The 27,051-nt window shown below is 44.1% G+C and overlaps 1 protein-coding gene across 1 annotated transcript in view; it reads left to right on the forward strand.

The window, feature by feature from the left end:
• IQCA1 (IQ motif containing with AAA domain 1) overlaps positions 1 to 27,051 on the forward strand; it is a gene marked incomplete at its 3' end in the record, with an annotated part of 138,928 nt that overhangs the window by 13,047 nt on the left and 98,830 nt on the right. The window contains exons 2-6 of the mRNA XM_014961996.1: positions 4,564 to 4,888; positions 6,867 to 6,980; positions 9,340 to 9,528; positions 10,243 to 10,314; positions 24,290 to 24,477. Of these exons, the coding sequence (XP_014817482.1) occupies positions 4,564 to 4,888; positions 6,867 to 6,980; positions 9,340 to 9,528; positions 10,243 to 10,314; positions 24,290 to 24,477 (888 nt within the window). The remainder of the gene's footprint in view (positions 1 to 4,563; positions 4,889 to 6,866; positions 6,981 to 9,339; positions 9,529 to 10,242; positions 10,315 to 24,289; positions 24,478 to 27,051) is intronic.

A 27,051-nucleotide genomic window follows, 5' to 3' on the forward strand; every position in this document is an offset into this window, starting at 1 on the left:
TTTAACTCCATCCAGCACCACTCTTTGGTGGTGTCACTGTGTGGTTTTTTTCCTCATCCCATTACAGCCTTGCTTCTTTTCCCTGCAACGTTCCTATTTCATAGTTGCTATGACAATTTGCAGCATTACATATACTGCTACACACATGTAGAGATTGAGAAAGACTGCTTTCTTTTACAGGATTTAATAATATTACGCCTTGAGTGGGACAACTATGCTCAGCCCTGCTGGTTACCTGCTCTAGTAGGCTAGTTAGATGCTCTAATCCAATCTAATTCTGATTCAATATCATCCTCAGGCACAGATAGAGCTCACGACCTACCCTTTACAGAACAGGATCAAGCCTGTGAGATGAACCAGTAACAGTAAATAAAAAGCCATCACACTCAAGGTGGCTTCAGTGCGTGGAAGCGATTTTGAGAGATTTTACAACTTGATGCAAAGGGAGACTAAGCAAATAAATAGGTAAAAACCGAAATAGAGACTTAGGGATTGCACGCTGATTAACAGGCATGGAGAGTCAGGTCCTGTCCATTTTTTTGTCCTCTTATCCTTGCTTTTAACACATAACCTTGAAGACATGCATTACTCCTTCTGACTACCCTTGAACACGTTTGTCTCCAAAGCTGAAGGGCTCCTCAGGATTATAGCAGCTCTGCCAAGTCCCCCAGAAAGGGCTATCAACACCAAGCACATCTCATCCTTCAAACTGCTCCAGAAGGGCTCCCATCTGGACATCAATAAAACCCCAAACAGTTATTTTAAGCCTGTTTTGGGGAGGGGAAACAAATGCCTGTACGTGTGTCCTCTAGTTTTCAATCGGGGTGAACCAAATAAAAGCTCAAATCACATTTCTGTTTGCACAGTCCAGTTATCAAGTGTCTGCTCTTCCCCATGACGTGCCTAATGAACTAGGGCCAGGTCCCTGCAGGGTATCAGTCACCCTGACCGCAGTAGGTACACAACTTATCACAGCTGAAAATTTAGCTGTTCCACATCAAGAAGCCTGTTTTGGGGAGGGGAAGCAAATGCCTGTACGTGTGTCCTTTAGTTTTTAATCCGGGTGAACCAAAGAAACACTCAAATCACATTTCTGTTTGCATAGTCCAATTATCAAGTGTCTGCTCTTCCCCATGACGTGCCTAATGAACTAGGGCCAGGTCCCTGCAGGGTATCAGTCACCCTGACCGCAGTAGGTACACAACTTATCACAGCTGAAAATTTAGCTGTTCCACATCAATTTTTTTCCTCCAATACTTCATTTTCTGGTGGACCTGCCCCTTCTTTTGCCCTCACGCCAAACGCCGCCGCTACAAAAGCTAAAAACATACCATAATATCCATAGTCTTAACATCTGACCCGCAGCAACGTGCTTGCGATCATCTTAACGCTTATCTGATAAACTAATGCTTTATGGAAGCAATTATATTCCATCTATATTGCTTTATGTTAACATACTCTGAAGGGCTAGCACACTCCGTCTCCCTCCTCCCTCACAAAGTCATTAAAAATATAAAAAAAAGAAACTGGATATCGGCTGGCTCGGCAGGAGGAACCATTTGACATTCCTCAGTCAGAGGAGGCAGAAAGGGAGGTAATTGTAAATTGGAGTGGACAATCACAGCGTCGGTGCTCCTTGTGGTACAATCTGTTGTCTCCAGTATGGTTGTGGGGACAACCTTCAGGGCTAGGCTTCCTCAGAGATTTATAACCTCCCCGCTGTCCGATGGCACAGCCAAGCAAGTACAATACCACGCTGTTCCCTTCTGTGCTGGAAGGCCCCGTGAACCTCAGAATCACAGAATCTTCATGGTTGGAAAGGACCTCTGAGGTCACAGAGTCCATCCATACACACACACACAAAAGACCCCCACAATCTCAGGCACTAGAGCATGCCCTGAAGTGCCACCTCTACACAGTTCTTAAATACCTCCAGGGATGGTGACTTCACCACCTCCCTGGGCAGGCCATTCCAGGGCCTGACCACCCTCTCAGGAAAGTCACTCTTCCTGATATCTCATCTAAACCTCCCCTGCCCCAACTTCAGACCATTTCCTCTGCTCCTGTCATGATTCCCTTGGGAGAAGGGGCCAACCCCCACCTCTCTCCAGCCTCCTTTCAGGGAGTTGGAGAGGGCAATGAGGTCTCCCCTCAGCCACCTCTTCTCCAAACTGAACATACCCAGTTCCCTCAGCCTCTCCTCGTAGGACTTGTTCTCCAGACCTCTCACCAGCTTGGTGGCTCTCCTCTGGACACGCTCCAGCACCTCAATGTCCTTCTTGTAGTGAGGGGCCCAGAACTAAACACAGCACTCGAGGTGAGGCCTCACCAGTGCCCAGTCCAGAGGCACCATCACTGCCCTACTCCTGCTGGCCACGCTGTTCCTGATCCAGACCAGGATGCTGTTGGCCTTCTTGGCCACCTGGTCACACTGCTGGCTCATGTTCAGCCGACAGTCCACCAACACCCCCAGGTCCTTTTCTGCCAGGCAGCTCCAGCCACTCTTCCCCAAACCTGTAGCGTTTCTTGGGGTTATTGTGACCAAAATGCAGGACCCAGCATTTGGCCTCGTTGAACCTCAACACCCACCTCCAATGTATGTTCTTCCACGTCCTGACTTCAGAGGAAGCTCGCAAAATCTCCCATTGATCCACCAGCAGAGCAGTTAGGTCAAAGCTAACATCAGCCTTGTTTATACCCCTCTTCTCCACTCTGCTGGTTTTATTTTGTTTATCTCCTGCACCTGGGTTAATTGCTGCAATTGAGTGGTTGGGGTGCTGCAATGGGATGTAAATGAAGAAGGAAAAAAGGAAGGGGAAGGACCTGGGTGGGCTGCAGAGGCATTAGGAAAAGCCAGACCAGCTGCATCCTGCAGAAACTCAGATCAGCTGAAAACTATAATACGCACTTTTAAATGTTAATGGCGCAAATTCAATAGCAGGGTTAAGATTGTTGGTGTTGTTTTTTTGCTGACTGCTGCAGGGAGTCCTGGCAGCATCCTGGATGTGCAGCACACACCCAGTGCTCAGGCCACTTCTGGGCTGGAGTTTTTCCTCTCCACCCCACTGCAGGACAAGCCTTGGGTCATTCTGTCCTCCAAGATCAGGAATGGTACAGTCAGCTTACAGAGCTCTAATTTATTATCAAGCATGAGCAACATGAACAGCTGCCCAGTTTTCTTGCTAGAATTAATACACAGTCACTCAGACCAGCAAGAGGTCTCCTCTGAATGCTCATTGAATGCTGGCAGGGACTTTTACTGTCTTCATCCTTCCTTGAGAGGCTGTAGGAACAGCAGGCGATGGCAAGGTGGAGCATGTGGATGGGTCTAGATTGCACCATTGAGGCCCATGGCCTCTTAGACCTAAAAAAGGTCTAAGAAAGAGAAGTCATCTTTGCCTGTTACCGTAGCCCACCGTTTTCCCCTCCTCCTACAAACCTGTCAACGTGAATCAAGAAACTGTTTTTCTCCCAGCATAACTGAGTCTCAGTGCAGAAGAAATGTCTTAGCTCTGCTGGTAGAAAAGCATTTTTCAGAGATGTGAGATTTTTTGGTGCCTGTCACTCCCCCAAGAGAGTCTCCCCAAGCAAAGAGAGGTTACGAAGCAGAACAAGACATGAAAGGGTCTTTGGGTACCACAGATGTTAGCATCTTTCAGTGACAAACCTGTTACCTGAGCTATGGTCTGAATAAAAGTGTCATTGCCCAGAGTCAATTTCTGGTTCCTTTAGGGTCATTTCCCATCATATTCTGCACTGATCTTCTTGTACCATGGAACACCACCAACAGCCATACATCCATACATCAGAGCTCCACCTATTCCTACCAAAACTACCAAGTAAACAGCATTATCACTTCTGGAAATGCAGCTGGCCTTAGGTGACATCTTCCATGTCACATAGTCCCCTACCCACTAGGCCAGATGTGTAGCAACTGCTGGGAGTGCCAACAGTTACTGCGATAGAAATGAACTAAATTCTTTTCTTATTTCACGTTTTAAATAGCACCTGCAGCTACACTTTAGCATTGGCACCAATATAGCCCTTACCCTACAATTAGCTCTGAGCAACCACTTCAGAAAGGCAGAAAAGGAACACACACTTTAGAAACAGCAATTGGTCCTCATCCCAAACACGAAGAGACCTCAAAGACACCCATCACCCCTCAGAAGTGCTTTGGGGGGAGACACCTTTTCTCCTAAATCATCTTCTCAATTAATACAATTGAATGAAACTCGTGGCACTACTGGGGGGGTCGTATTTTCAAGCGTTCAAGGATGCTTCAGGCATATTAAGGATGGAGTTGAAAAGTTTTTAACTTCAAAGCTCTCATTAACAAAACAGCATTTTAAGATTCCTTTTTTTTTAAAAACGATCAAAAAGAAAAAAAACTCTTGCTAACGGCTTTTAAAATACATTGTAGCTAAAATCTCTTTATAAATATAATGGCCCACATTTCCAGCCTTGCTTTTTTGGGCAATCCACACACATAGGTCCCTGGCATCATTGCATGCTAGCTCTTGCTTTCATGTCAGGTTAACGTAGTCTCCTCTTTTCAATTAGCACTTACAATAAGATGTGGACAGATGCCCAGAAAGACCTCGACGTCCAGCTCCAGAGAGAAAGAGAAGAGTTCCTCCAGCCAGAGAAGGACCACGTGAAAGCATTCAAGATGTTGGCCGGTTCCTACATCAAATACATGCAAATCTTCCGAAATTTGGAGACGGCCCACGACCAACTCCTTCACCAGCAGAAGCGGGCAGTGATTCGGCAAGTGCTAGATGGCGTGATTGGCCGGATCCTGGAGATGAAAAAAGAGATGGTGGGGCTGGAGAACTCAGAGTTTCATTACATTGACAATATCCTGGAAGATCTAAAGCTTCTCCCGGTAGGTCTACCTCCATTATGAGAAAAGTCATAGGAATTTTGCCTGTCCTGTGTTTTAATGACAGTCACATTTACTTACAGTCTGGGAAGTTCCACCCAGTAATTTAGTTTCCTGCACGTTCACTGGTGTACTGGCTGATCAGTACTTAGGGCATTTTTGTTAATGATCAGAGTATATTTGATCAATGATGAGCATTAGATACTGCAGCAAGATTTTAAAAGCTGATCTGCTTGATGAGTGTGTTGCATTTCTCCATCTCTGTAGCAGCACGTGCTCTGTGGATCTTTCACTTGCAACATGTCCTAAACATGAAGCCATATTAATTTAGGCAGCTTCACTGTTAATTACAGCAGCGTGACTCTCCCTAATTTTAGTGTGGGATTAGATAGAAGATGGACAACTGATAACCAAGGTGCAGTCCACTTGAGTCTGCCCTTTGCATCACTGTGAATCAGCCTGGCTTCAGGCCTTTTGCACAGATCACAAGTAATGCTGAAATTTGCATCGTCTGGTCTATTTGTTTGTAGTACAATGACCCACTAAAATAAGAAATCTGGTAGTATAAAGGAGGCAGGAGCATATTCCACCTCCAGGGGTGAGGGCTGCCTGATGTATAGAATCACAGAATTGCCCAGGCCAGAAGGGACCTCCAAAGGCCATCTAGTCCAACCCCCCCGCAGTCAGCAGGGACACCCCCAACTAGACCAGGTTGCCCAGAAAGTACAATCTATAGTCATTTCCATCAACAGTCAAGGATGACAGGAGGTGCAAACAGGGGGCTTAACAAGACAAATATTTAGAAACTTTGGCAGACGAGACCTCTGCGTTGATAAAATCACGAGGGATAAACACAGTCCTGCTTGGAAGCTTTCTTTTGCTGCTATAATAGAGTTGGCACTGAGGCTGCAAAGAATCAAGTCGAAGGTCTCCCTGAGCAGGTCCAAGGCCACCAGTTTCCACAGCAGACAGAAGAGAGAGCGCACTGGTAGCGCAGCATCAAGTCTTGTACCTCTCTTAGGCTCCTTGGCCCAAAGGACCACGTGTCCACATATAACTGGGGACAACTTATTGTGTGACTTGACTGTGGAACTCCTCGTGAGTAGCACAACAGGGCAACCATACTGCCCAGCTCCACCAGGCCCTCCAGGGAACTCCAGAAGTTCCTGAAACATTATACAGGGAACATGGCACCCGTGTGGACCAGGATAATGAAGACACATTCCCCTCCCTAAAGAAATATACTTGCCAGTGATTATTTTTGAAGAGTTGTCTCCAGTCTTCAATACGGTACAAAGAACAGGTTATGCCACTCCGCAGCATCGTAACTTTTGGGGGAATTTTTTGGCCTGCCTATCTCTTTTTTTTTCATTTCTCAATAAGAGTGAAATTCCACAGGAGAAGAATCGGTAGAAATGTGAATCAGTGACATCTTTTTAACAACAGAAGTGAGTAAAGACAGCCAATTCTAATCATACCTGATGTTGAGAAGTCACCGAGATACCACCATCACAAACAGGGACAGTTTGGCTGCTGGTATAAACACCTGTAGATGAACAGAATTGTGGTTTGGTTCCTTATAATGGCTAAAGCAAAATGCAAGAGAACAGAGCTATTTTTCATGTTGAGTAAAAAAAAAGAAACAAACCAAAAAAAAGAAGTGGGATGATCATACAACCAGAGTGGAAATCATGCTGAAATTTCTGGCAACCCTGCCAAATATTTTAACAGTTTGATAATATAATCGAGCTATTATAAAAAAGAAAGATTTCTGGGCTGCCGTGGTTCAGAAACTGGGTTGATTTATTTGTTTTTGTTGAATTAGGCCTCAAGTAATAGCTCAGCAGCTGTTACAAAGATTGCTGAATATTTTGGAGTGTTGGGGTGTTCAATCTCAGTCCTATTTAATCGCTTTGTAAAGGTAAATAATGGGATTTTAATGCAGTTCTAAAAAGCATCTTGTGACTATTTCTTCCTCCAGGAAGACATAGAAGTACCTATACCAAGGTATTTCATTAAAGAAAAGCTGGAAGTCCTGCAGCAGAGGGAGAAAATCCTGGATGAGATTTTGCTGAATGCTGGATTGCAGACAGAGGTGAGCACACCACACACCTGCACAGCAGCAGGCTTAACTTTTTAAGTTTATTGCCCCGTGTCTGAACGCATGAGCCACTGAAGTGAAAAGTATTTTTAGAGCAGTTAGGAAGTAAAAATCTTTTTACAGATTAAGGCACCCAAAAAAAAAAAAAAGTAAGATTAAATTTTCCTCTGTAACAACACCCAGTCACATCTTGAGCCTGGTGAGGACCGAAATGAGTCGACTCTGCTTTATGTGTGCCTGAGAGTGTCAGGGAAAGGGCAGCACTTTGGCCAAGTTTAGTAGGTGCTTTATTTGTCTAGCTAACTCTCATCACATAATTAGTCCTACTGAAATCAAGTTTTATTGGACCGGGATTCTTTGCTGGAACAGGCCAAAAAAATCAGAGTTCGGGTCAGCGCAACTGTTAGTATTTAGTTGTTTATAACCTCTGAACAATGACTGCAGTCTCTTCTGTGCAGCTACAGAGCTGCAGCTGCTAGGAGGAGGAAAAAATTGAGTTTTAGCAGAGCAAAAGTCATTACAGAGAAGTGCCTGAGCACTCCAGTGATCTGGATTTGATAGACTTCTGGTTTTTTGGAAGTAGGGCATCGCCTGCAAGCGGTTGTTGCTAACCTCCTGAAATAAGCAGCTGTGCCTACCTGTCTGGATGACTTAGATTCATATTTAATATTATAATCATATATATATGCTTATATATAATATTATATGTAATATTATAATCATATATAGTATATATAATATCATAATCATATATAATATTCATATTATAACCGTAAGAGTCCACATCAGACCACTTGGTCAAACTGCCACGCTGTCCCAGTCATTGAATTCTCCACCAGTAATCGTGCTGGTGGGGGAAGTGTAGGTACTGGTCCCACAAAGTGATGGTGGGAAGGCTCCAGGGAAAGAAGCAGCACCAGTCAAACAGAGCACAGGTTCTCTGCTGGATTACTCTAATGGCAGCTGTGGTCCTCTTGGCCTCCCCAGTAAATCTCAGGCAAATTCTCTGCTCTTCTAACATTCTGACGTTTATCTGTGGAATTCTCTGTTTCAGCACGTTACATCTTGAAGCCTTTTTGTTTCCCCACTGCACTTACCTCTTTCCAGTATGGCATCCTTTACAGATGGGATGATCTGGTGTGCAGCCAGCTCACCTGAGAGCACCGGGCTCTTGCACTCTGGGCTCTGGCAGGGTCCAGGACTGCAACCACAAGAGAAACACAGAATCACAAGGGTGGGAAGGGACCTCTGGAGATCATCTAGTCCAACCCCCTGCCAGGGCAGGGCCACCCAGAGCAGGTCCCACAGGAACGTGTCCAGGTGGGGTTTGAATGTCTCCAGAGAAGGAGACTCCACCACCTCCCTGGGCAGCCTCTGCCAGGGCTCTGCCACCCTCACAGCAAAGAAGGTCCTCCTCAGCCCCATCTTCCTGACACCCTCCCTTGAAGTATTTATCAGCATTGATCAGATCCCCCCTCAGCCTTCTCTTCTCTCAACTAAAGAGACCCAAGTCCCTCAGCCTCTCCTCGTAAGGGAGATGCTCCAGGCCCCTCATCATCTTTGTAGCCCTCTGCTGGACCCTCTCCAGCAGTTCCCTGTCCTTCTTGAACTGGGGATTCCATGAACATGAATGAAATAATCTCATGCAGTATGAGTCCAGTACCCTGAATGTCTCCAGTCAGGGCATTAGCATCAAGAAAGGACAATAATTCAACTTTTCCATGAGGAGCATGAAGGGTTAACAAGAGTTCTCAGGAGTGAGAAGAGGGAGTCCCTCTCTCCAGCTGCACTGTTCTGATATATTTTTTCCCCAAGTGGGGAAAGTGGTTCTATTTGGGCCTGGGTTGACCAGACCTAGGCTTGCCCAGAACAGTCTATCCTTCCATTGAGCAAGAGAGCTGGGGTCCCAGCAGCACATCCAGAAACTCAGCTCTTCAGAAAAGTAAAAGGAAGACATTCCATAGCCTAAGAAATTCTCCTTTTAATAGGACAAAGTCCTATGGTTCCTTATGTCTTTATTTTCTCCAATAGATAAAGTTCACCAGGATGCATAAGCCATATAGAGCCATCCTTGCATCCCATTGTAGCCACCAGGCTTTCCTTGTCACGCATCAGCACGTCAGGTTCACTTTCTCCTAAAGGTCCTCAGAAAAACACATCTCTCAAGATAGCAAACTTCCAAGATATTGCAAGATAGCACTCAGACAGAAGTCTCTGCTGTTGGAGACAGGGACTTTTTTTGCCTTAAAAAGTTTCTGAAAGAAGTTCATTCCTTGTTTCGTTTGCTGAGGTTGGCACTTAACAAAACACATAACTCTAATACTTTGCTTTGTCCATCTCTTTTGGCTTGAAGAAACCTGTCAAGGCCATGACACTTGAAGAAGCCATTAAAATGATCCAAGTTGCAGAACGGGCTCGCCAAGGCCGTTGTCGAGCAGCATTCATCAAGCAAATCTACCTTGAAGATAAGAGAGCAGGACAAGCTAAGCAGGAGATCCAGATGGGTCCAAGTCCAGATGAGGCTGCCACTCGCATTCAAAAGGTGAAATCTCTCATTTGACAACAGTTCTGGTAGAACCAAATAATAATGTTTTGTTTAGAAGAACAGCAGTAGACAGAAACACAGCTTAGAGGGTGGGAAGCTTCCTGAAATGATAGCTTTCTGGACATCTAACAAGATGAAATACATCATTTAAACCCACTTAAGAAAATGAGACAGGACCCTACATGCGAGATCAATGGAAACAGTCCTGCACTGGCAACGTGGGATGACTTTATAACCTTCGTGTTGTTTTTCCATTCTGATTTTTATGACCTTAGTTGCTCTTTCTGGCATCCCTTTGGAATCCAGTGCATCTCAGGGAATTCATGCCTTTTCCTGTGATCTCCAGGGAAAGGGTTCGTTCCATATCTTGCAAAGATGAGAAAGGGAGATAGCTGCTAAATTCCAGAAAAAGTCCTTAACGCATGAATAATTCAGATAATTCAGCCTGATGAGAACAAGAGCTCAGTCTAAATACTTTTTAAACCCTGCTGATGTTGTATTTAGAAGCTAGATACACCAGCACGAAGGGGTAACAGCCCTCAGAATTTGTTCTAAATAAAAAACCTAGCAGATGGCAACCTGTTAAAGAGTAATAGTTTCAATTGTATATTGTGCCTTTCCTTCCTCTATTTGTTTTTTCCTGTGTCTGCCACCGTAAAGGAAGCTGTAACAAGGCCCATTTATCTCATTAGAGTTTTGTTTACAATTCAGGTTTGCCGTGGATACATCCAGCGCAAGAAAACAGAGAAAATGAGAGAAGAGGAAATGATATTTCTGGGGATGGTAAGCAGTGCTGCCTAGAGAATAGAAAATGCCACAGTCTGTTTGTTTTTCAGACTTTTGTAATTTAGCAGAAGAGGAGAAATTAATTTCTAAGATTCTTCCTATTTTAAAAGGAGTCTCTAAGGAACACAGAGCTAAACTGAAATGATGGATGGCACGGAAGTAGCACAGTTTGTCTTATCCTGCATGTGTATGTGCTGTATATACACAGCCCAATACATATGGCAGATGTGGAAACAGGCAGTGTGGAATTTGCCCCAGGTTCTAGGGAATTTGACCCTGGTATAACAGGGAAAGGAAATTTTATTAAATCGATTTTTAATTCATAATTCCAAGACCTGAGCTGCCTTATTCTTGAAGTAGAATTAAAGCAGCAAAGGCTTCTTCTCCCAACCCTTAGCAAGCCAGTGTAGATGTATGTCAAGAGAAGGGAGAAGGGACATTAAGACTGCCATATTAATAAATCAATATTTCCATAATTCCATATGGAAATAAGCAAAGTATTCCTTATGTCATGCTGCAAAAGTATAGGGAAGTGGACAGCTGTCCACGTTCAGTTAGACTGTGTGAGGTGAAAGGAAAAAATGAAAGCACCCCTCCCAGAAGAAGGGATGCTTTCCTCTCACAATCAGCGAAGGTACATCACCTCCTCCCACCAACATCTTCCTCCCTAGCCAGAAGATAAACTCTTTACAGTTTACACTTCTTTACACTTCTCTGGGCAGCCTCTGCCAGGGCTCTGCCACCCTCACAGGAAAGAAGTTCCTCCTCATGTTGAGGTGGAACTTCTTCTATTCAAGTTTGTGCCCATTTCCTCTTGTCCTGTCCCTGGGCACCACTGAAAAAAGACCAGCCCCATCCTCTTGACACCCTCCCTTTGAGTATTTATAAGCATTGATCAGATCCCCCCTCAGCCTTCTCTTCTCCAGACTCAAAAGACCCAAATCCCTCAGCCTCTTCTCATGAGAGAGATGCTCATGAGGCCCCTCATCATCTTTGTAGCCCTCTGCTGGACCCTCTCCAGCAGTTCCCTGTCCTTCTGGAACTGGGGAGCCCAGAACTGGTCCCAGTGCTCCAGATGGGGCCTCCCCAGGGCAGAGCAGAGGGGCAAGATGACCTCCCTCAAGGTGCTGGCCACACTCTTCTTGATGCCCCTCAGGATGCCATTGGCCTTCTTGGCCACAAGGTCACATTGCTGACTCATGGTCATCCTATTGTCCACCAGGACTCCCAGGTCTTTCTCCTCAGAGCTGCTCTCCAGCAGGTCACCCCCAACCTGTCCTGGTGCAGGGGGTTATTCCTCCCCAGGTGCAGCACCCTACACTTGCCTTTGTTGAAGTTCCTCAGGTTCCTCTCTGCCCAACTCTCCAGCCTGTCCAGGTCTCACCGTATGGTGGTACAGCCTTCTGGTGTGTCAACCACCTCTCCCTGTTTTTGTATCATCAGCAAACTTGCTGAGGGTACATTCCATCCCTTCATCCAGGTCATTGATGAATGTATTGAACAGTGCTGGACCCAGTGCTGACCCCTGGGGAATTGTCCTTAGCTACGTTATAGGTTTATGAAAACTAATTGTGTCTATAGCCTACACTTAACAAACATGTATTATCAGTTAAGAGTGATCTTAAAATCTTACCTATAGAAAGTAACTTGTACATTTACCAAAGTTTTGCCATGTTAAATATAGATAGGACCTTATGGATTATTGTCTTTAATTACTACTGGTCATTAACAGCAAATGTTGCCAGCATAGGTAATCAGAGCTTTTGGTGCCCATTCTGCCTCTGTTTAAGATCAAGAAAATTCCCACAGATTTTAATTAACTGCAAAACTGAAATAGTGAATATTTGGGATGTACTGAAGATTAATTAGAAATTATACCTTTAGCAAAACAAGGCATCATTTCCTATCAAATCCCACGACAGTTTCTGTTGAGTCTTAGAACTAGAGTTTTAGGAAGGAAATCTAAGCCTGGTATCAGTTATTGGAGGGTTCACAGCCAAGCACTCTTTTCATGGTGGCTGATGGTAGGAGTAACTGAAAGCTAGAATGTAAATAGCCTGGTTTATGGGGAGGAAATCCATATGATCATCGGGATGAAGGGAATTAAAATCAAACACATACAGTGTATTCCTTTCCTGACCTGCATTTAGGAGCAAGAGAATTGATGTTTGCATCTCTGCACTCAGACTCATTACTCCCTATCAAGTACATAATCAAAGGATGGAGGGGAAAAAATGGCTACCTCTAAATAAAATTTAAAAAAATCTGTTCATCTTTCTAGTGCTTTTAAATTCCCCGTTTGTGTTTCCCTTTTACTTTTCATGCTGCATTCCCTTCCATGGTCTCTCCAAAGGAAGTGAGTGGCAAGCAAGCATTGGTTCACACTGATAGATAGGCACTGAGCTCCAAAGGTCAAGTCCCTTTGATGTATGATCACGTCAGCCCTCTAAAAAATGACCACAAGAGCTTCATGTGTAAATATGTTGAATTTGCTTTTCTAATGCTGCACGACTTAGATAAATTAGAAGACCCAGCCATCCATTACTCCCAAGTCCATCCCAAAGGAGACTTGGCTTGGACCGCAATAAATATCATTTCTCTTATAGCTCTTATAGCTATTTTAAAAATGTCTATGTGCTTTTCATAGGGAGACTGCTTTGCAAAACTGCTTAGTCCATCTGAATTGTTGAATAACGGTGGGATTTTTTGAAAAAAATCAGTTGTGTTGGCCTAAAAAAATATAGGAGTATGTGCAACAAAGACCAGGAATTGTCCAGTCTTTTACTTAATTCAGTATTATTTTCTTTAGTGTCTACTTGCTTCAGAAAAATTTATATCTCTCTTCAGGAATTTGATTCTGTTTCATCTTTTGCTTGATGACAGAGTGGAAGCCTATGTTCCAGGGATTTTTCTTGGCTCAAAAGTAAAGGCTCATTATTATTATTATTAGTGCTATTTATGAAAGCTTAATTGCAGAAGCAGCATGATTCCCTCGGCACGTGTTTTTCTAGATCTCCGATAAATCTTCTTTAATTTGTAAAGAGAAGCAAGCCCCACTAAGAGCACATATATCTTGATAACTGTATCCTGACCTGTTTCCTGATCTTCCTCACGTTACAGCCACAATGCTGTTTACTACCAGCTCCAGCATGACCACGATAACCAATGTTTGAGGCACAATTCTGTGTTTAAGCCACGCTGATGGTGCAAAAAAAACACATTAAATTGTCTGGAAAACATGCACGTACAGTCCAAAAACCCCTATGTTTTCTTGCTCTGACTATTTTACCATTACAGCCCAATAACAACGTTCTGCCTTTCCAGTTTTTAAACCGGTGCGTAATTCCGCTCGCCTGTTTCTGACATTTATGGGTTCCCTGTCATTAAATGCCATCCTTGGAGGTTGCTGTGGTTGTTTCGTTTTGCTCAGTGCAAACTAGCTATCAGCCTGGGGTAACTGGAGGTGTGAACTGGTTTTTGGCAACCACAAAACAGCCCCAAGTCTAATAATGGCTCTACCCTCAGCGCTCTTGCTAGCAGAGTCTCGTAACTAGTCTCTCTACAACTACTTGAAAGGACGCTGTAGTTGTCTTTCCAGTTTTTAAACCGGCGCGTAATCCCACTCACCTGTTTCTGACATTTATGGGTTCCCTGTCATTAAATGCCATCCTTGGAGGTTGCTGTGGTTGTTTCGTTTTGCTCAGTGCAAACTAGCTATCAGCCTGGGGTAACTGGAGGTGTGAACTGGTTTTTGGCAACCACAAAACAGCCCCAAGTCTAATAATGGCTCTACCCTCAGCGCTCTTGCTAGCAGAGTCTCGTAACTAGTCTCTCTACAACTACTTGAAAGGACGCTGTAGAGAGGTTGGTGCTGGTCTCTTCTCACAGGTAATTAACAATAGAACGAGAGGGAACGGCTTCAAGCTCCAACAGGGGAGGTTTAGACTGAACATTAGGAAGGAATTTTTCACAGAAAGAGTGGTCGGGCATTGGAACAGGCTGCCCAGGGAGGGGGTGGAGTCACCATCCCTGGCTGTGTTTAAGGGACGTTTAGATGCAGTGCTGAGGGACATGGTGTAGGGGAGGACTTTGTAGAGTAGGGGAGATGGTTGGACTCGATGATCCCAAGGGTGTCTTCCAACCTCAATGATTCTATGATAAGAGGGGAGACCCTGCTAGAAGTTCTACTTAGCATCTCAGATGCTGGGAAGAGGAAGAGCTGGTTTTAACATCAAATGTTAGGATAACCCGTTTGCAATCAGACCGATTTATGGAAGGGTTGGAAGAGCTCAGGACAGAGGAATGCAAAAACAAAAAGACAAAAATGCATCCCAGTTTAGGGGCTCTCAGCCTACTGTTGCAACTTTGAGGCAGGAGTACTTTGAAGGACATCCCCTTGCTCGTGTTTTCACTTAACGAGCACAAGTAATCGATGCCATTGGAGCCATTGGTGCTCCACATGCCTAAACAATTTCTAGGACCGAGCCCTGTATCCTTTGGACACGTAAACACCTTATTGTCTCACAGACCCATGTGTTGATTTACAATTACATAGCTCTCACATCATTCTATTCCATAATTTCAACCCTTAACAAAGAGAAAGTGGCACAAACCATGCTGATCTATCATTTTCTCATGTAATATTTCCACCATTCTTCCTTCTTCTATACCCTTTTCACATGAAAAGATCTATGCGGTCTGAAATAAAACAACTGTTCTCTCCTCCTTACCTCTTTTAAACATACCCTAATTTAGGCATGTTGTCTTGGATAATGCTTTTATTTATATCTGAGAAAACAGCCTGCCAAACATTCCTTGTTCTTTGAATTCCTGATAAATATAATTCATTTCATCCAGTCAGAAAAAAAAATAAAAAAATAAAAAAATTAGCATATCCCAGAATAGGCTTCTGTGTAAACATTGTAGGTTATGGCTAAATAAATATTATATGGGAATTAACAAACTGCAAAATCCATAAGCAAGTGAAATTTGAAATATTTTTTCAGCTCTTGAAAGTGGTTAGTTACAAGTGGTACACACCAGGCCTGTTTTTATCAAGAATAAGATTAAAATGACTTTTGTTTTACTTGCAACCTAGGTGACGTTTAGATGTCAGCACAAAGTGATATGTTATTTCACCAGCCATATATATACATCTAAACAGTGATAACTAATCTCTCCTGTTTTCAATAGAATTTTTAAACTTGCTTATTCTTGAAATAGATGCTGGGAAGCAAGAAGCCAGCTAAATTATTTGGCTTTCATTGGCTGGAGTCACACTAACAATGAAATCACTGCCTTTCAGAGTCCAAAAACATACTTGCCATTTTTAGTAGAAGTTTGACATCATGCCCAGGTATAATATTGGAAATAAACATAACCAATATGATATAAACTTATATGGTCATGCATATAAATGCTTTCTTCACTTCGAATTTTCTTTATCTTATTAAAAAGTTTGCATGTCAATATTTGTATGTATATATATATATCATATAAATCTATAAGCCAGCCATTTTCAATATTTTTCTAGCAAGGCCTCTTACTACAAATGCTTTGTTTGAATGCATATGACAATTACTTTAATTGGCAAAGCCATTGAAGTGAATCATATAGTAGGGAAGCTTTAATGAAAGCAATATATTTTGCTTAGTTGTTCCTTTTTTTTGTACCTAATTTAGCAATTCAGCCATATAATTGATGCAGCTATCACCATTTGTGTACCATGGAACCTATACGACTACAATCTCCATAAAACAAGAGACCTCTTCAAAATACATTCTTCCTGCAGGCAGGCAAAATATATTGAGGAAATATAAGGAAACAAGGACATAGCTAACTCCTATATTAAACTTTTAGAGATGCCCCATCCCTGGAGGGGTTCAAGGCCAGGCTGGATGGGGCTTGGAGCAACCTGGTGTGGTGGGAGGTGTCCCTGCCCAGGGCAGGGGGGTTGGAACTAGATGATCTTTGAGGTCCCTTCCAACCCAAACCATTCTGTGATTCTATGATTCTATAATTTGGATCACTTTTTGAAATTCAGTAGAACAACAGTCATGAACAAAGAACAGGATCTCAGTTATTTAAGTGGTAAATTCCTTTAGTCTGCTTGTAGGGCGTTATTTGCCCGTGTAGTCTAAATGTTAAAAAAATAAATATCTCACTTTCACTACTGGTGAAAATAAGTGACTACTAGAAATACTTACTTTCACAGAATCTTCTAGGTTGGAAGGGACCTTCAAGATCATCTTGTCCAACCGTCAACCTCACTGACAAAAATAGACACCCACACAACAAACAAGGAGCATCTGCAGCAAAATACTACACAACTAGTACACCTTTTGAAACGTCATAATTAAGGACAGCACTGTCTGTAGCAGAACATCTACTGAAGAAGGCCCATAAAACCATTCTGTGTGTGTTCCAACTGGGCCTGTTTCAGGTCTAAGGAAAGGAGCCATCCTAAATTAAGTACCCGGTAATAAAAACTGCAGTAAATCTACCTTTCGGGCAGAATCTGAGTATTAGCCTTAAAACACGAAGGGAAATGAAATGTATTTATTTCATGGAAATGAAGACTTGCCTCTCTCCTTCCGAGCGCAGTGGTGATGGAACAATTGAAGAGCAGTTAGTTCCACAGCATGGGGCCTCCTGTGTGGAGAACTGTAGCCTTAAGCATGTTCAGCCAGCCTGCACACCTCTTTAAGTGTTTTATAATGAACAATAAAGCAGTCTGTGTTGGAAAAAGAGCTGTTGAGCTGACTAAGCAGAAAGGCAGGCTTTTCAAGCTAGGGAAGAGCAATCGGAGTCGAAAAGGGAGAACTTAGAGAGACTTTCATCCTGTTTTGTCTTACCTGGGAGGTGCAGGGAACTTCTTCCTTCCTTCTGCTGGTGGGTCTTCCGCTTTCATGAAACCTAAATTCTCTTTTGGGGAGGGTAAGGGGAGGAGGAGTGAGGAAGAGAAGAAACCCAAGAGCGCTCTCTCGTCAGAATACTTCTGACTGATGAGTGGGAATAAAATTCTCTTTTAGACAAATGTCCATTTTGCCTTATTAATTTAAACAAGGGTTTTAAAGACAAAGCCCATCAAACATTAGATAAGCATTTTAAGTTAATGGACCATGTAGTCCTATTTTCCCACAAACTCAGGAATCTTCATATTGTGTCCTATTTTTACAGCAACATCAATTATTAATATGTATACTTTTGCTGACAGAGGACCACACTAAAAATGTGAGTTTCGTTATCCAGTTCTGGGTCATTAACTGTGAAAAGCTTGTAAATATAATGGTTTATTCACATGGGAAGCCTTCATTAAGATGCATTATTTTACAACTGATGTGGCAGCACTGCATTATCAAGTTCACTGTCTCCATCTAATATTTGTAATTTGTTTCTAAATGAGTTGCTGTTTGTAGGGCAAGTTAACAAATTTGAATTTCACATGGCCAAAAAAAAATTCCTTAAAGATGGGAAAATGCTTCTTCCCCCCAAGGAAAGCCTATTTATTAGTGTCTTACCATAGAATGCCTCCCTTTGATTCAGAAGCAGAGACATTAGCGGCGCTGAGAGAAGTGATGTTAGAAATAAATTGGCTTTTGTCTTCCTTAACATGCACATTAAGTATCGAGGGCTATAAAAGCATCACTCATCATGTTGTCTCGGTGTAACTCTTTTGAGCTCCAGAAAAAGCATGTGGACAAATGGAAAGTTGATCTGCAATACTAGAAGGCACAGATTAGTTCTTGTAGGCCAGGGAAGCAGTTTTTAAGGTACCCTCCATTTTACTCAGCTCACGTACTCTAAGTTCTTTTGATGTTTCCTCAGCCTTATTTTCCTCAAGTTCAATTTTTTTTTTTTAATTTTTTTTTTGGCCATAACTGCATTGATTTCAGAGTAACAGAAGGAAAAGTCAGGCTGGTTGTACATTCACCTGTACTGTGGACTTAAGTAACTTAATAGCATGATTTCCTTACTGTCCTTCAGCGCCTGCCTCCTCCTCCTCTTCCTCCTCCAGAACAGAAGCCAGCCTTCAGTTCCTGACGTGCATCAGCCTCCTGGTTCTTCACTCAGAAACAGGACACGATGCGTATGTTCCACATTAGTCGGCCACGAGTCCTTCAGGACTCATTTATCACAGCCAGGTCTGCTCTTCATTTTTTTTCCTATCTGAGCTGGAGCCTGCTATTGCCAAAGCTTTGCACTACAGGAGGAGCCCCAGGTTTGGCAACTGGAGTATTGTGTGCAGGTCTGGAGCCCTCAATATAAGAAGGACATGGACCTGATGGAGAGGGTCCAGAGGAGGGCCACAAGGATGATCAGGGGGATGGAGCACCTCTGCTACGAGGACAGGCTGAGGGAGCTGGGGTTGTTCAGCCTGGAGAAGAGGAGGCTCCGGGGAGACCTAATAGCAGCCTTCCAGTACCTGAAGGGGGCCTACAGGAAGGCTGGGGAGAGCCTGTTTAGAAAGGCCTGCAGTGACAGGACGAGGGGCAATGGCTTCAAGCTGGAGGGGAACAGATTTAGACTGGAGATGAGGAGAGGGTTCTTCACTGTGAGGGTGGTGGAGCACTGGAACAGGTTGCCCAGGGAGGTGGTTGAGGCCCCTTCCCTGGAGATATTCAAGGAGAGGCTCGATGAGGCCCTGGGCAACCTGGTCTAGGTGGGGGTGTCCCTGCTGACTGTGGGGAGGTGGGACTAGATGGCCTTTGGAGGTCCCTTCCAGCCTGGGCAATTCTATGATTCTATAACTGGCCAGCCACCACCAGGCCAGCTTCAGAGGATCTCGTTTCTTATTGATGTATCTCTCTGCTGCTCATCACAACAGCTTGCCTGGCAGCGTCGGCTCCAGCTCAGATCAAGTGTCTTCTTGTACCTGCCACGTTGTCCTATCTTTTGGGCTCCTCTCCAACACCTACCCTTCCTCCCCAGCTTATCTGGCCATCTAGGTATGAGCCAGCTCTGCTTTCCCAGCCGTGGAAGCAGTCAAGCAACAGCACTTTTCACGTCAGCAAGAGGCCTTTTCCTCCATGTAAATAAATCCTTTTCCACATACCTTACTTTAGAAAATATTAATTCAGTAGGATTGGAAAATGAGCATAGCCAAGAGCCACCAAGCTGGTGAGGGGTCTAGAGAACAAGTCCTATGAGGAGAGGCTGAGGGAACTGGGCATGTTTAATTTGGAGAGAAGGAGGCTGAGGGGAGACCTCCTTGCCCTCTACAGCTCCCTGAAAGGAGGGTGGAGAGAGGTGGGGGTTGGCCTCTTCTCCCAAGGGAATCATGACAGGAGCAGAGGGAATGGTCTGAAGTTGGGGCAGGGGAGGTTTAGATGAGATATCAGGAAGAATGACTTTCCTGAGAGGGTGGTCAGGCACTGGGACAGCCTGCCCAGGGAGGTGGTGGAGTCACCATCCCTGGAGGGATTTAAGAACCGGGTAGACATGGCTCTTCAGGGCATGCTCTAGTGCCCAAGATTGTAGGTTTGTGGTGGGGTGTAGTGTGTGGGGTTGTGGGTGTGGGGTTTAGTAGGTGGGTGGTGGCTTTGGGTTTGTTGTTTTTGTGGTGGTTGTGGTTTTTTTGTTTGTGGGTTTTTGGGGGTTTTTTTGTTTGTTTGTTTTTGTTTTTTTTTGTCCTTGGACTCGATGATCTCAGAGGTCCCTTCCAACCACTAAGATTCTGTGATAGAGTCTGACTATCTTTCTCTTTCATTCCTTTCTTTAGTGGGTTATCAAAGGTGGGTAACTGGACTCTCCTGGGTAGAAGCAGCTCCTGTTTCTTTTGTTTTCTTGTAGTAAAGCAGTCTTTGAGAAAGAAAATTAAAAAAAAAAAAAGAAAAAAGAAAAGGGGGGGGGTGCAAAACACAACAGAGCTTCTTTTCATAAGCTGTTCTACAAGATTATGTCTGTACGTCAGCCTTAGGGCTTCCAGTGCAGCTCGTAAACTGGTATCAGCAGATAAGTTGATAACTGTATGATGCTCAGAAAAGTAGCTGCACAAATATTTACTCAAGGGCTTGGCTGGGTTTTGCAGAGCAGAGCGTGTTCTGTAGCCCTGTTACTACCAGCATCCGAGCCAGCTGGTTTAGAGCTGCCTGGACTGCGTCCACACCAGCTTCCTAAGTCTGGACTCAAGGGGAGATACGGTCTGTATTTTAGAGATAAGCAACTTCTGCTTCTGGTCTTGCTCACGTGGGCACGTTCTTGCCAGTTTAAATGTTTCTTGCCTCGTCTGGCTTTAGTGCTGATGAGATACACGCTGGTAGTAAATTCACAGCGATGGGTGAAACGCCCCGTCATCAAACACCCCCTCAGGACCCAGTGGAGAGGGTTCAGAGGGGGAGCTGAGCAGAGAAAAGGTTCAGAGATGGCAAAGAGGAGCTCTCCTGTGTGGTCATCCTGCTCTCCACGTGGTTCTGGTCCCACACTTGCTCACCACTTCCCTCGCTGTGGCTCTGACCTTCAGTTGTCTCCTTGGCTGGCTTATTGACCTCAGATTAGGAGAGGGTTCTTCACTGTGAGGGTGGTGGAGCACTGGAACAGGTTGCCCAGGGAGGTGGTTGAGGCCCCTTCCCTGGAGATATTCAAGGAGAGGCTCGATGAGGCCCTGGGCAACCTGGTCTAGTTGGGGGTGTCCCTGCTGACTGCGGGGGGGTCGGACTAGATGGCCTTTGGAGGTCCCTTCCGGCCTGGGCAATTCTATGATTCTATGATTATATGAAGAAAGAATTAACCCGGGCTGGGGTTGGAGATAAAAGGGATTATTTTCAACTTCTATAGAGAGCTGTACTGGTTCACCGCAGGGTCAGGTGAGGGCCAGACCCTGTGCAGGAGAAGGGAGGAACCACATGTCCAGCAGTTAGGGGTGGAAGGAGAACTGCCCCTTCCCAACACCAGTAAGCTGTTCATCTGGTGAGCCATCTCATGACATTTCACCATTAAACGTTCAGATGTGTGCTGTAGAGGAGCCTGTTTTTCTCCATCAGCTACAGATCAGCCCCACTAAAGCTGGAGATGTCCTTGTGCCCCTTGGACCGAGGCTCAAATATTGATTCTTTGCCCAAAGGAAACAGGATGGAGGAACTTCTGCCCATCTGGCAAGACATCATCAACATTCACCACTACTACCTTTGCTCATGGAAATACTCATTTAGCCCCTTTCTTGTCCTCCCAGATTTCTTTACCTTATCTTCTCACATGCTGGAAAATGTATTTCAAATTGAAACAGTCCATTCCCAGGTTCCCCCTGGTGAGCATCTAGTTAGGAAATCTAGTAGGTTGTCCTATGGGCATAATGCAGTGTCTGTTCAGGCTGTGCTACGGCAGTATAGGAAGACATGGAAGAGTCTAGCTAGCTCTAGCTGGCTCATCTCTTCAGGAGCAACCCTGCTACCCATACCTCCAGGCAGCAGTCCTCTGGTGGGAGCTTCTCAGTAAAGCAGTCCCTATAGCGAAGCAAAAGTTGAGTGGGAAAATGCTTGAGGGAATCAGAGTTGTCTAGGTTGGAGGGACCTAAAGATCACCTAGTCCAACCATCAACCTAGCCGACAAAAAAATAAGGGAGAAACAGGAAATAAAAATTACTGAACCATATTCCTGAGGATCATGTCTACCCATCTTTTGAACACCTCCAGGGATGGTGCTTCAACCACTTCCATGGGCAGCCCATTCCAATGCTGGATAACCCTTTCCTTGAAGAACTGTTTCCTAATATCCAATCTAAACCTCCCCTGGTGCAACTTGAGGCCATTTCCCCTTGTCCTATCTCCTGTGACTCGGAAGTGGATCTTGTTTCTAGGAATCTGGGAAGCAAGCCTCGTGGGTCCTCCTCTGGTTTCCAAATGAACCCAGGGAGAGCATCATCCCATCTGGCTCCCCCTGTACTCGGCACTGGTGAGGCCTCACCTTGAGTACTGTGTCCAGTTTTGGGCCCCCTACCATAAAAAAGACATCGAGGTGCTGGAGCGGGTCCAGAGAAGGGCGACAAAGATGGTGAGGGGTCTGGAGAACAAGTCTTATGAGGAGAGGAAGTTACACCAGGGGAGGTTCAGGCTGGATATTAGGAAAAAATTTTTCACTGAAAGGGTTCTCAGGCATTGGAATGGGCTGCCCAGGGAGGTGGTTGAGGCACCATCCCTGGAGGTGTTCAAAAGAGGGGTTGATGTAGTGCTGGGAGGTATGGTTTAGTGATGATGCTCCTTGTTTGTTGTGTGGGTATCTATTCTTTGTCAAAGTTAGGTTGATGGTTGGACAAGATGATCTTTAAGGTTCCTTCCAAGCTAGAAGATTCTGTGATTCTGTGATTTAGTATTTGTGCTGGTGAAGGTGAAAGATTGGAAAGGCTTGACTTAGTGGAAACTGGAAGAGGAGCGAAGGCAACATCTCAGAGTGAAGGGCAACATTTTGGGTCCTATGTCCTAGGAAGAGAGCTTTCAAAAGCACGCAGCTCTTCTTAATTCCTCCAGAATATTTTCTCACTGGTGGCCTCGACCAATTCCTTAACGGCGTGCGAGTCACACGTTGCAGATGCAGGGAAGGCAGTAAATTGCTTTCCTGAGCAGGGCCTCTGCGCTGACTTTGGACAGCGTGCAATCCCGCCGTGTACTTTCGGAAACCAGATTTGCTTGGCACTCGTGAGTGATTTTTGGAACCTGGTCGAAGCACGGAAAAGCACGGAATAACAGATCTTAAATAAAAGCTGGCCAAATCTTTGATAGAAGCTTTTTTGTCTTTGTGGGAGACCTCTGGAATTAGGACTTGGAGCACACGAGAAAATACATCACCAGAGCAAGGAGCATGTATTGCTAAATTAGGTTGAGATCTGCTGGTTTAGGGACAATTTCTATACATTCTGAAGGTGAAAAGCCAGAATATAGAGCTTTTTCATGCAAACCAACAGTCCTAGGCTTTCATTCACAGAGGCTGCCACTGATAGTCACTAACTCTGAAGAGTAAACCACACCACAAAACCAGATAATCAAATTTTCTCCTTTATCCCTTACTAAATTTGTCATACACTATCAGATAATACCATTTCTGCTTCCCAAGTATGTGGAAAACGCTTTGTTCTAGAACTGCAAAAAAACCTGAAACTAATTTACAAACTAATTTACAAACTAATTTTTAAAATACACTTTTCTCTACAGTTCCAAGGTAGCAGTAGCTCGTAAAACACTGGGAACATCTTAACTTTTATCAACCATTGCAAACTAAAAAAAAAATGCAAAGTTTCAGACCACCCACGCAGATGGTATTTTTCATGCTTCTGTATTTGCATACCAGAAAGACTTTCATTTTTCTCCCCCAAAGTACACATGTAAAATCAATCACGAAGCAGAAATTATTGTAAGACTTTAAAGTGGCTTAGAGGTCTTTCTTGCCAAGGTTATCAAATCATGGGAAACTCGGGGAGCTACGAGTTTTATTACACTGTTTGGGGGTTTGTTTATTCTTTTTTTTTTTTTTTTTTTTCTGTTGTTGTTCCTCAAGGGAAGTTGATTTCCTCAAGGAATATGACCAGCTGCAACAAAATACCAGGAAACCGCTGACCGAGCGGCGCGTATAAAAATTTAAAGTGAACAAATTAAAAACAATACCGGCTAATTAAAAAGTACCAATGGGAAGTCCAAACATTTGAAAATTCAATTAAAAAAAAATCTCTGGCACCCTTCTGACACGGATAAAGTTGGCATTTGCAGACCAGCAGCTTTCTCACCTGTCTCATTGAGATCCCGGGATCCCACGCTGGAAGGGTTGTTTTTGTACATTGCAATGTTGTTAATTAATGCTGAAACACTAACAATAGACCATTGTGTGCATCCAGGCACTTTTTATGAGCACGGGGGTTTTTTTTTTTCCTGGCTTCGCACAAATAAATTAAGGCTTAAAGCTTGGATTCACTGTCAACCTGGCATTCCAGTTTCTATTAAGTTTCTTTCAATCCATACCTTTTGTTTTCTGCTCTTGTCGTTTTCAGAGCCTGCCTCCTCACTTAAAGGCAACGAGTGGTTCATGGATGCACCCTGGGCAAGTAGACACCCTGCAAGGTGAGGTCCAGGCAAGCCAGGAGGAGATATTCATCAAGGACAAGCTGAGAGAAACAGAGGGGCCTGACATCAAGGAAACTCTCCAGGATCAGATTGGCAGATGTTTCATCGAGTGCCGGTGAGCAGAGATAAACACTTAGCCCTTAATAAGTCCATTTAGAGAATCACAGAATCACGTGAGGTTGGAAGGGACCGCTGGAGATCATCTAGTCCAACCCTACAAGGCTTTTGCCCCAAGGAGATTGCCTGATTTTGCAGTTCTTACACATGGCAAAATCCATTTTACAGTGGTGATCATAGAATCATAATCTGGGTCGGAAGGGACCTTTAAGGTCATCTAGTTCAACCCCCCTGCAGTCAGCAGGGACACCCCCAACTAGACCAGGTTGCCCAGGGCCTCGTTGAGCCTCCCCTTGAATATCTCCAGGGATGGGGCCTCAACCATCTCCCTGGGCAACCTGTTCCAGTGCTCCACCACCCTCATAGTAACGATCTTATTCCTAATGTCTAATCTAAATCTGCTTTTCTCCAGTTTAAAGCCATTACCCCTTGTAAATAGGCTCTCCCCAGCCTTCTTGTAGGCCCCCTTCAGGTACTGGAAGGCAGCTATTAGGACTGATGCCAGTCCCAGCTGCAGAACTATGTTCCTGAGCCTCAGGACTCCTGACTGGGGAAACCAGAATAGTGCATCACTCCTTGCACAGTCCAGCAGGGATCAGAGGTGCACCATGAAGGACTGACTGCAGAATCAGGTCCCCAGATGTTAAAGTGGGGACACGCTCAGATTGCACGTCGGCTTGGGGTCCAGCTTTTGGAAGAAGCTTGGAAGAAGCTTCTTGTCCAGCTACTTGTAAGAAGCATCCTTAAAGTTTAGGAGAACTGGCTTTTTTTCTCTGTCTGAATGCATAAGGTTTAAGAGAAAGAACGCAATCTTCCATGACATAGCAGTACAATTATTTGTTATAGCAAATCACATCATGTCACTGGTAGTGCCACCCTGGTGCCTGAAGTTCTTGAGTACCTTCAAGACACTCCCCTAAATGTGACTTGACTTAAGTAGAGCTGCTGATCTCAGTAAAACTGCACCTCTCAGTGCAGTTGAACCCATACTTAGATGTTTTTAAGATGAATGCTGGCACCTGTAGTTGTCTCAGGAAGTTTACTTTAGCTGAGTAAGTTTTAATTTTGGCAATTTTAATATGGCCATACTGTATAAAACCTTGTACTAAGGAATAAAGACTGGTTTTATGTTATAGGTAATTTTTTTCTAGGTTTTACCCCATCCAATGGGCTTGTAGGTAGAAGTAAATTGGGAAGCAGCACCCAGGAGTTCCAGGATTTAGCAGCAAGGTTTGAGCTGCTCTGCATAAACACTACAAAAACACTTGCAGTGCTTTTGTGTCTTGAGCTGCTTGGTGATTTTACATGGGCTCATCTTTGTCTTGTGGACTAGTGTCATGTCCATTAATCATTCAGCCTTTTTTTAGTGTACTGGACTTGCCTTCAGCATGCAGTTTCCATTTGGAAATACAAATGCATTCTGGTGAAATCCTGTTCTATTTATTTCCTGACTACTTTGTTCAGGTTTTGGTAGCTATATGACAGTGCAGCATTTGTTTAAAAAAAAAAAAAAAAAAAGGAAAAAAAAAAGCAATTATAAAAATAGCAGTCTCACAGGTCTGCCACGATCTGTTTCTCTTCTTTCTTGTACTTTTGCCTCTTATAAACACTCGGGGCTCCAGTCTATTTTTACCCCATCTAGCTCTCCTTTAGAAAGCACTGCTGGTTTTACAAACCTGAATAATTACAAAGAGCTTCCTCCTTCCCTAAATCAACCCTGTTCCGTGGGCCCAGTCTGTACATTTCTTTGAGCTGCCGTTTCCTGCCGCTCCCCGCAACTCCCAGCATGTTCTGAGGTACAGAAAGCTCTTATTTCCTTTGCTTAATATTACTCATCTAACTGTAATTCTCCAACATAGGGCAATCATGTCCAATTAACTCGGCTCTAGAGCTTGAGGAGAACTAGCTGAAATTCTATGTGAACCAATAACGATGTTTCTTTAGGAGATTTAGCAGAGAACAGTCAATTTCCTATGGAATCAGGCTGAGCCATAAACCTCTTTAAAGACTGTTATGAGATGCTATTAAAAGTAAAATCCCTTCCATGGAGACACTTAACAGCGGAGCCAACCAAGAACCTGACCCATCCAAAGGATCATTTGGAGGAAGCCGAAGCCATCGTTCCATCAGGGGGGTTGGAGAGGAATGGCTGAAGGAGCAGTTCATCCAAACACTTGCTACCTGATGTAAAAGCAACCTCAGTCTCCTGTGTCTCTGACATACTCTGAAGATGGAGCATAAGTGCTGAGCTTTCTTATTCAGCAGCCTTTACAAGTGAAATGGGACCTACATTTATATCCCAGACATAAATGGGCCCACGGGCCCAACTTTAAGATAGACTTCAAGGCTGTAGGCAGACATGGTCAGTATCCCAGCATATAAATATGTGATTAAACAAGTTATAAGGAGTTCTTTAACTAACCTTTTAAGTTGCCTGCTCTGGTCTAGTCAGGTTCAATAGTATCGAATCTCATCTAGACCTGAAAATTGACAAAGATTAAAGCAGATGCTGGAATATAAGCACGACATTAGCTGATCTTAGATAGCTTGTGACCTGGATGAGGGGACAGAG

The sequence above is a fragment of the Calidris pugnax genome, unplaced genomic scaffold, assembly GCF_001431845.1.
Source record: "Calidris pugnax isolate Ruff unplaced genomic scaffold, ASM143184v1 scaffold357, whole genome shotgun sequence".
NCBI classification, from domain to species: domain Eukaryota; kingdom Metazoa; phylum Chordata; class Aves; order Charadriiformes; family Scolopacidae; genus Calidris; species Calidris pugnax.